The sequence below is a fragment of the Adiantum capillus-veneris genome, chromosome 17 (assembly GCF_014529385.1).
Source record: "Adiantum capillus-veneris isolate H3 chromosome 17, ASM1452938v2, whole genome shotgun sequence".
Lineage (NCBI taxonomy): Eukaryota > Viridiplantae > Streptophyta > Polypodiopsida > Polypodiales > Pteridaceae > Adiantum > Adiantum capillus-veneris.
In genome coordinates this window covers 33,648,524-33,659,303 of record NC_140947.1, presented here as the reverse complement: position 1 = coordinate 33,659,303, position 10,780 = coordinate 33,648,524, and the positions used below count along the sequence as shown (strand labels likewise).

Sequence of the window (10,780 nt, the reverse complement as noted above, 5' to 3'; positions counted from 1 at the left end):
TTTTGAGGCTTTTGACACCACCAATGCGTCTGGAACGCCAAAATACCCTAAAAATGAATTTCTACTTGTCTCATTCCGACATCCGGAGAGGCAAAAAATGTCAAAAAACCCCAAAAAATGGGCTTTTTACTTAAGGCGCGCGAGGAGGCATTCTAAAATGCTAGAATGCCCCTCTGCGCGCCATTAGTACAAAGCTCCTTTTAGTGATTTTTGGACAATTATCTTTCAAAAAAGTCTACCCATGTTTCTCTATTGCACTTTTGCACCATGCTCTCTCTCTCTCTCTCTCTCTCTCTCTCTCTCTCTCTCTCTCTCTCTCTCTCCCCTTTCTATAGCTTAGCATATTTAAAAAGAGAGAGAGAGTGAGAGACTCCCATTACTAACGGCGCGCGTGGAGCATGTTTTGACCTCAAAAAACACCTCCTCGCGCCGTTAGTATAAGGTAACAGAAAGACTCTAAGGCATAGAGAAGCTTGCTCACTTAAACAACAAAACACTAGTGAGAATACAAAGGAAATGGAAGCAAAAAACAAAAGTGCCACAAATGAAAAATCTAATGCTGGAAGAGAAATCCTGGCTTGATTTGGTACTTCACTCACATGTATTGTCTATGGTACTAGAGCCCTAGAGGTTCCCAGTGTGGGCGCTTTTCCTTGAGAAGCAAAAAGCCCCGGACATACAAATAAGCACACACGTCAAATGATTGTGAACCAAAGTAAAAAAGAAAAAAAGAAAAAAATGAATGACATTTAAAAGACTTCCATCGAGCTTACAGTTAACATTTCAAGCTTTTGTTTGCAGTTGTGAGAGCTAGTTGGCTAATCAAAGCTGAAAAGCACAATTAGGAAATCTTGCATTTAGATAATCTTCTTAGCTTAGCTAGTACTAGAGTAGTTGTTTTAACCTTAGTCATAGCTAACTAATTGACAGACTCACCCATAAGCCCAAAACTCTTGATTAATTAATTTACTCAAAGTGCGATTTATTTGTCCTTAATGGCAGTTTAACATCTCATAAATCTTGCATTTACTCATTTCCACATGTACCTTACATTCCCCTCATGATTTATGGAAATATAATTCCGCTTACTGAAACAGTGACTTTGCCTTGTAGATTCAAATCCAGATGCTCTACAACATGGACATAACAAGCTTCAACTCAATAGCTTCCGAGGACGGAATCTACATCAGGAAGGGGGGCATGTTAACCCTCAGGGCTCACGGACACCCTATTACCTACGACGGACGTTGTAACCTACGGCGGACATTGTATTATTTATTTGGTAGAGTGAGGAACCGGGCTTGTCAGTCCAATAGGAAAAGGGTAAGAGTGATCGCCGATGAGAGGCGCACTCTAACTGGAACATTCAAGGGATTAGTTGGCTAACCATGGGCGCTCAAGTGTGAATGGGGCGAGCTCATATAAAATTCAACTAAACCTAAAATTCACTCATTCTCTCATTCGTGCAATAGAAGACTGCTCTTGCTCCATCTACATCTCCATCTCCATCTTCTTCTTCTTCACCTCCTTGTCTGTGTGTGTGTATGTGTGAGAGAGAGAGAGAGAGAGAGAGTGTGTGTGTGCGATCGAGCATTGCGACAACGGCACGGCGGCGGCGAAGCGGTTGAGCACGGCGAAGCGGCGGCTCCTTCTTCTTCGCGGCAAGGAATCCTCCACGAAGCAAGCGTAGAGCAGTGAGTGACACACCATCGCCTTCTTTGAGCTTACTAGTTTAGGCTTGTTGTGTGCTTGGAGCCATTTGTGGCTCGCACATGGTGTATCGGCAAGTTCCTTGCATTGACACGTGCGACACACACACACACACACATTTGGCACCACTGTTGTGCGTTTTAGCTACTAAGGACATAGGAGGACGTGTGTATGGCACCACCAAGAGAGGGAGGCAGAAACAAAGGCGATAGTGGGAGCAGTAGTGTGCAGAAGCAATCGTCTAAAGGGACGGATGCTTGTGTTTGTCTCTAAACGGTTTGTTTGCATGGTAGATCGTCGTTGCAGCGACAATGTCTGTCTCTCCACAGGAGTCCTTGGGTGGAGCAAGACGATGTAAGGGAATGTGTAAATGAAGGGTTCCAACAGTAGGGCGATGGTGATGACCAGAAGGTTGGAGGCGATGGTGATAAGGAGCAGAATCCGTGCAAGCGAGAGCGATCCAGAGATAGGGAGCGCGAATCAAGGATAGGCTATACTATTCTGGAGCTAGTCGAAGGGAATCTTGAAGATAAATTAATGAATAAGTGTAGAATAGACCCATAAGAAAGTTATGCATTTTGGTTATCATTAACATGATTTGATATATTGTTCCCTTGTACCACCTGCAACATGGGAACACCTGCAACCCATAGCCTACCCTTGTACCTTTTGTCAAGTTTGAAAACTTTCAAACTATTACATCAACTCCTTTCTTACAAAATGTTATTCTTTTTTTTTCTTTTTTCTTTTTTTTTTGGGGGGGGGGGGGGGGGGGGGTTTGGGGGAGGAGGACTACTCAGGAGGTAGTACTCACAATAGAGAGTGGTAGATATATTAACTATCAAAAAGAATTACAAAGTAAGCCATGCTCAACATGAGCCATGGCATCAGAGGAGCAAGACCAAACATCCAATCAACCAGACACCATCCGATGAAACCCCTCGAACCAAGACACACATAACATAACAGATACATCGGCTAATTAGGGTGCCACCCTCGAGAGAAAGAGAAAATATCGTCGTAGAAAGGGCAGGGCCTGAAGCTATATATAGCTCCAACAATTCCCATCCTTGTACTCTCTACCTCTCTCTTAAAGATTGACATAGTCTATGATTCTTACACTTGTAAGCTCCACCCCATTGATTCTTACACTTGTAAGCTCCACCCCAATGTTAGAAAAAAATCACCCCAATGTTAGAAAAAAATCAGGGTCTAGTGTATTTTAATCGGCTAAAATCCTAAAATCTTGGTTATAACTTGAGCTTGCCTCGAAGAAAACCAAGAAATTTTCACAAGTTTAGTGTAATTATTGGCAGATGCTTCAAATTTTGACCTAAAAAACCGGGAGCATTTGAAGTTCGCCCATATTTTCTTCGGTTAGGAAATATGTATTTTTCTAGCCCTGCTCCACCCCTCTTAAAATTTGACTCTTGGAAACTCACAATCTTTTCTGGCCTACATAAGGAGTACTTGATAAAGCAATAGATTTTTGATGCAACTGTGACCATGTTTCAAATTAAGTATTCACGTTTGCAAGGAGACATACAATCAAATCTAGGGAGAGATAATGCAAGATATGACACACCTAGCCAACGCATATGATCATGTGTCTTCTTATGTAAATAACGACACACATGGTCAAATCCATATGGCCTAGTTCCAAAAAAAATCTTGTATGCAAATATAGGAAAAAATGTATCAAGTTACACACTCACCCAAGCATATGCCAAATTGAATCAATTTTTTTATTAAAGCCGTTCGAAGCTTTGTTTCATCTAGTTTTATAGGATTGCGTCCACTCGCTCACACTCGTATGTCTCATAGGTTGAACCATAGTGGACGCGCTTAGAGCCCCTCACATTCACCACTAGGCAAACACCCCTTGACCAAATTGATTCAACTTAGGTCCCCCCCCCCTCTTTTCCTCCTTCTTTTCTCTCTTGCCTTGTGTTGTTTTATAAGCCCCAAAAAACAAAGATATTGGATCCATCCAGAAATTTAATGATAGATACATATTGGGTCGAGGCGCGCATTAACGCGAATCAACCCAGATGCTGCTGACGTGGATTTTTTTCGCGCACAGTCGACAAAAAAAAAAATTGTTCATGCGTCCTAGCTGGTGTACAGAGCCGCAGTCTTTGACATCGACTGTGTCGCAGACACTCTCCTGACGCTGTGGCATTCATCATAGTGTGCAGACACATATGCACAGACCAGCGAGCCAGTGTATGAGGAGTCTGTTGGTATTCATGACAGACATGACAGACAGAGGAAGATGAGTTAAAGACTCAAGTAGCTACAGATTTTGTATAGACAAAAAGCACAAAAGATTAGCAGTATACAGAGGCTATTGGTGCTCATGACAGAGATCACAGAGAGAGGAAGATCTGTTAAACACTCTGTACATTGTATAACAGAAGGAGCTGCAGATTTCGTATAGACAAAAAGGTCAAAACATCCACAGAATTTGCTCCATTTACATTATCAGAAAGCGCCACGACTTTGAATAGCATGTCCGGAATTTATCATGCATTTTGGCTACGATTCAGCATATTCGAAAACCTAGATAGTATTGCATTTACGCGGTTGACTTGTGCTTTCAGAGCCATTAGCTCTTTGCCCAATGAGAAAATCTGCTCCTTCAGCTTTGTTACTTGTACGTCTGCAACATTGATTGCATACTCCTCGATGGTGTTTCTCGAATTATGTAACGCTTCAATAATTTCTGACCGCAGTGAACGGGTGTTTCTGGTTTGGTCTCCAACTAATTCTTTCAAAACTGCAGCAAGAGCATCCTCTATCCTATCAATACGTGTGTCTTCTACCATAGCAAAAGAGTCATCAGGTTGTGTTTCGCTCAGGTGAACCATCCGGGTTTCATCTTCTTCATCCATCTGAACACTGCAACAAAAATAAATCATCATCAGCTTATATTTTTTGGTCAGATTGAAAAGTAACAATCTTATTGCCAACAAACAGACCAGACTATGCAACTGTCGTTACATCAACACAGTGTACAAGCGGAATGAAATCATCTGCTATTTCTGGATCTCTTATCGCAGGTTCAACATCAAAATCATCAACAACAGTTCTCGGTGGACTACAAAAGACGTAGGCCATGGTCAAAAAGTTCACAACAGATACAATCCTGGTTAGGCTATCATAAGCATACCTTTGTGTCTCTCGCCAACGGGAGTTGAACCACTCAGCACAAGATTGAGTGTTCGCGTAGGCATCATCACTGACAAATATATTCAAAATGTCTTCATATGTTGTTTATATCATACACCTCCACAATGCTCTGATTTTCGCAAGATGCATTCCACGGCCTTGGTAAGGAGTTATCCAGCATGACGATGGGTAGTAATTTCCACTCTTCAGCATTATATGTAGTGTAGACAGAAAGTCGTTTCCTGCTGGATGTCAAAGCTTAAATTTCCAATACATTAGCGCTCTATCGAAGATGTTTGCTGGTGTTAGGCAAACCCTGTTCTTCAATTGATCAACACCATATAAGCTATACAGTTCTGCACCGGCATTCACATCGTCACTAGTTATATTGTGGACAACCTTTTGAAAGTGTGGTTCATCTTGGTCTTTTAAACAATACCCTACCATGCCCTCAAACGTATGCATCTTGTGCTGCTTTAGGCCACGGCACAAAACCATTGCGCCTACAGGTGTCGACTTAGCCCAACCTAAGTACCCTTTTATCTTCGTATTGACAGCAATCAATGAAGTTGCCCAAATACGGATAACCATCTGTAGGTGAAGGTGCAGTAGCGCTCCTCCTCTCTCCAATGCACATAGTCCTGCTAAAGTTTCTCTTTCAAGAAACAAGCGCATGCACCCCAACAACCCTACATCTACATCACCACCACCAACAAATATGGTCACACTCACTTCCATTACTCTCGCCTCCGGTTTCTTTAGTTTTGACGAGCCAACATTACAGCCCTTAGTATTCGTCATAGGTTGCTTCCCTTTCCCCCGTGCCTCGGACTTTAGCTTGGCCATTCTCAAGCCACCTACTGTGACGGCACTAACAAGCACAAAAGAAACACGCTGTCAGACACGGAGTGGCTTCAGCAACGCCCCCATCAAATGCAGAACCTAAAGAAATACTGCAAACTGTACAGAGCACCTAAATACAGAGTGCGATAACTCTGTGCAAACAAATACTAGTCACTCTGTGCAGTCCATAAAACACAGCCCAATACCCTCATATTTTGCCTCATCACGTACAGCACCCAAAAGAGACAGCATAACGACTCACGTGGCCTACCATATCCAACAAACAATGCATGGCGTATGCAGCAGCTAAATAATGCATGACGCGCAGCACCTAAACACAGAGCTGCTGTCGAGACCAGCAGAACAAGACAAGAGAGCTGACCGTAGTACTACCTGTATGTGTCACGACCAGTCGGAGAGAAGTCCAGCGAGGAGCAAGTCTGACTCACAGTCCGAGCACGCGGTGAAACACACTCTGAAAAATACAGGCGTGCCTCTCTGGAGCCTAGCTGCAACGTGTCCCGCGTGACGAAAGCCTGGGTGACACGCAACCCTGCATGGATTAATCCAGACAGTATCTCCATAGATTCTATGTATTCCAGCTGCTTGCCAAAATTGGGGCCCCATACTTGTTTACATGGCATGATGGCACCCATTTTACAACCTCTTACACCACATTTGCCCATACAAACCTCAATGTTGGTTTGGATTCATTTGTTTGTAACCCATCGACCTGAATTAAACTTGTACACCCATCCTACTTTTTTGTGGCAAAAAATAAAACCAACCTAAACCTAAGCTAGCCATGTGTATATCCACCACACTCTCGTCCACGAGCAAACTTTGTCCTCACTAGTACGGTCGGCCACCTTCGAAAGCCTCTCCCTCTTTATCGTGTGTCCTCTCTCTCTTCCTCTCTCCCAGCCTTCATCTCACAGCTTGCACCACATGTAAAGGGGACTTCCTTCCACCATATTATGTTAAGTAGATGAAGTCACCAATGTTAACCCAAAGTAACCTTTTTTTTTTTTGGCAAAACTCTCAATTGTGAGTGGATAGTATTAAGAACATCATCAATTAGTATTAAGCCAATCTAGTTGTTTCCGAAGAGTCATTGGATGCAAGTGTTAAGAGAGAGCTTATCAAGCCCATCCCCAAACAGATTTGTTTCTCTCAACTTAAACATTGGCATCCCATTACGATGATGTCAGTAGCATACAAAATTATTGCAAAGGCGATAGCTCTCAGACTTGTCCCCCTCCTGAGTCGGATCATCTCTCCCCATCAACACGGGTTCATTAAAGGGAGATCTATATATGACAATATCTTGGCAGCAATGGTAGGAATAGAGTATGCATCCTTTTCCAAGCAAGAGTGCATCTTGCTGCAGCTGGACCTCGACAAAGCCTATGATAGGATAGGATGGTCCTATATAGAAGAAGTCATGGGAGCTTTGGGCTTTGGGTCCCGCCTTTGCCTCATACGCACACTAGGTGGTGCCAGCCAATCAGAGCTCCTGTTTAATGACAAAATTGTGGGATCGTTTGAGGTTAAAAGGTCTATTAAGCAAGCATGTCCCCTAGCCCCCTTGCTGTTCGCCATCGGGTCGCATCCTCTCATTACAATGCTTGAAGCCAGTGCTGCGCGGAGAGAGATTCAAGGTCTGGCATTGCCAGGCAACGACCAGCTACTAGTCAAAATGTTCGCAGATGATTTGCTCCTATTCTTGAAGGAGTGCCCTCAAGTTGTCAGGAGAGATCTGGAGATTGTGCAAACATTTGCCGTGGCCTCGGGATCCAAGTGCAATATAGAGAAGTCAAGACTAATCTCCCTGTCGGAGAACGACTCTTTTGACCCTACAATCTGGTCAGGAAAGATTATCTTAAAAGGGAGTATATTAGACACTTGGGTGCCCCCGTAGGGGTGGACCCAAGTCAAAGATTTCAATGTGTCATTGAAAAAATAAGTGCCAAAATGAGAAGGTGGGAGTTTGTTCTCCTACCCTTCCAAAGCCGGATTAGAGTGATCAATGCTTTTATGATCCCGTATATTGCTTTCCTCAGCCCCGTACTCAAGATGGCTAAGTGTAACTGGAAAGAATTCTTAAAACCAGTGAAAAGGTTTCTTTGGAAGAACACGAAATCCTCCCGGCCATGGCAGTGGGCTAGATGGGAGGTAGTTGCTCGCTCGGGAGACCAAGGAGGGCTCGGCATTCTTAACCCTATGTCTCATGTGGAGGCCCTTTGTGCCAAATTTATGGTCTCATTGGCTAAACAAGACCAAGCTTGGGCTATCATGACCAAGGAAATGCTTGATAAAGCAAAACTGGGATCAAAAGGGGGAAAGTGGAAGAGGGTTGTGATGCACGATAAACTTCTCGCCCCGAAGTGGTCTTATCTTAGATCTGGTGGACTCTCAGGGGAGCTGATGAGGAAGTGCAAAAGTGCTGCTGAGGTTCTAGAATGGGGGAAAGTAACCAGATACTTTAAGAACTCCATATTACACTGGTCCCCTTGGCTCTCTAAAATATTGGGGTCGTCGCAAATCCCTTATTGGATAGAATGTCTAGGAAGGTGAATAATAAGGGGCTCGTTCGACTAGAGCAATTCTGGGATGGCAACAGGAAGTGCTGGAAAACTGCTGACTCTTTAGCCATCCAATTTCATATGGATGGCTTTGAGATCTTACTAGTCTATAGGGTGATGAAAGAGCTTGATAAGGTGGTGATGCCAATTTGTGAGTCCAACTTTGAATGGGAAGCTTGGAGATGGCCCGGGAGTAGCCTCTTTTGGAAACCACACTCTAAAGGCATTTACCATGCATTAATGCACGAGGCTAATTGGTGTAGCCCCCTCAACAAATTATGGAAGAGGCACTGGACAGAAAAACGATGGGAAGGAGTCATGAAGAACATATGGATGCCAAGATGGCCTTAGTATATGAAGATATTCCTGTGGAAAGTGATGTGGGGTGCTCTGCCGACGGGCGTAACGATACAAGAAATAGGCATCGGGTCCGATCATTGCTCGAGGTGCAGAATAGCCAGTGAAGACCTAGCCCACCTGTTCATGGGATGCCAGGCAATCAGGGGCATGGCTGGGAAAATATGCAAGTGGATTCAAAGGACATGGCAAATTAAGTTCTTCAAGAATGATCTATTCTTTGGGAGTAACAGGATGGAAAGTCCTGCTCTTCTAGTCTGCACCCAAGTAATCAGGTACTACTTCTTGCACCATATTTGGCAAGCAAGGAACCGCCACGTGTTTGAGGGGGATCTAGTTGTGGCAAGCTTTCGTGAAATAACGCAAGAGAGCAGATTGATGATCCATAGGATCGGATGTAAACAAGCCTCATAGGACTGGTCTAGAACAATACATAACATCTTGTAATAAGTAAAGCCGAGGAGTAGGAGTGGTTTCTCTGCCAAGCAGATTACTTGTAATCCTTTGACCCTCAAGGCTCGGTCTGAGCTTGAGGATTGGTGTATATTTCTGTTCTTAATAATATCCACTCACAATTGTGAGTTTTGCAAAAGAAAAAAAAATAGAACATCAAAAATATACACCAACCTCGAGCTCAAGGCTTGGTCAAAGGATTACAAGTTTCTGCTTGGAAGAGAAACCACAACTACTCCTAGGCTTTACTTATTACAAGATGTCATCATGACATGTATTGTTCTAGAACCCAAAGTAGCCTTATTTATACATACAAATAGAATGCTTCAAATTGTTCAACCCAGTGTTCGAGAAAATTCATTTTCACAAACATACAAAAATCCCTCCAAGAAAAATTTGAACCGGAAATTTTACAATACTAGCCATCATGTTTACAAAATTACACTACTTTTCATGTATTTGAAGCAAAAAAATTTCCTTGTTGCCCTCCCCTCAACCGGCTACTTTAATTTTGCAACCGGCTCAAGGCTAAGCTGAGGCACACTTTTCCCGAGCACTGGTTCAACCGAATATGTCCCTATAATCTTTTTCCCACAACTACTCTAGGCTTTACTTATTACAAGATGTCATCATGACATGTATTGTTCCAGAACCCAAAGTCAAAGTAGCCTTATTTATACATACAAATAGAACGCTTAGCATTGTTCAACTTTTTGCCATTTGTATAAATGGGTATCTCTAAAGATGCCCTCGTGGGAAAAGCACATGACGCAGGTGTCTTCTTCTATGTGAAAAGGTTGGGGGACAGTTGGAGGAGAGAAATGAACAAAGGAAGGTCGGTGACTAAAATACCTGTTTCTTGGTTGCGTAAATGCGACGCTTGTTTGCAGGTCTCTCTCTCTCTTTCTCTCCTGCGTTGGTTTGCAGAGTAACTCCGGGCATTGATGGCATGACGAGGGGGGTAGGGTCCAGACAACGCCTGCATGTAATGTCTCTTTGTCGTTGCTCTCAAGGGACACACCGAGTTCGGAAGCATGGTCTCTCTCTCTTAGGGTGCGCACATGCACCAGCCACAGCATCCCGGCCGATGCAAATTCCATGCTGGCCCGCCACTGTTTTGGACTGTAGCAGATCGTTTCTCTACCGCTTTCGTTGGAAAGTGCGTGCCCTCCCCTAGCCGTTTGCAACGGTAGCAAAGCGGTGGCTGTCCAAAGATGGTAGATGACGCCCGCAACATGCGTCTAAACTCTGCACAATGGTCTGCGCCAACATCATCTAACTCACCGCCTGCTGCTTAGCTTCCATGTGCGCACAATAACGACCAATGGCAGGCCGAGGATGCTGCTGCCGCCAGGGCATGTGCGCAAAGTGGGTGATATCAACAGGTGGTTGGTTGCGGCTGCTGAGACTGGCCGGGACCCTGCATGCGCGCAGGCTCTCTCTCTCTCTCTCTCTCTCTCTCTCTCTCTCACACACACACACACACACACACACACACACACACATTTGGCACCACTGTTGTGCGTTTTAGCTACTAAGGACATAGGAGGACGTGTGTATGGCACCACCAAGAGAGGGAGGCAGAAACAAAGGCGATAGTGGGAGCAGTAGTGTGCAGAAGCAATCGTCTAAAGGGACGGATGCTTGTGTTTGTCTCTAAA

The 10,780-nt window shown here is 44.0% G+C and overlaps 1 protein-coding gene across 1 annotated transcript; it reads right to left on the bottom strand.

The window, feature by feature from the left end:
- Window positions 1-4,189: 4,189 nt before the first annotated feature.
- On the bottom strand, window positions 4,190-5,727 carry LOC147437035 (uncharacterized). The gene is made up of 2 exons (XM_086485825.1): window positions 5,156-5,727; window positions 4,190-4,611 (listed from the first exon to the last, which is right to left on the bottom strand). The coding sequence occupies exons 1-2, from the start codon at window positions 5,725-5,727 to the stop codon at window positions 4,236-4,238; spliced, it is 948 nt and encodes a 315-aa protein (XP_086341951.1). The 3' UTR covers window positions 4,190-4,235.
- Between the last annotated feature and the right edge of the window lie 5,053 nt (window positions 5,728-10,780).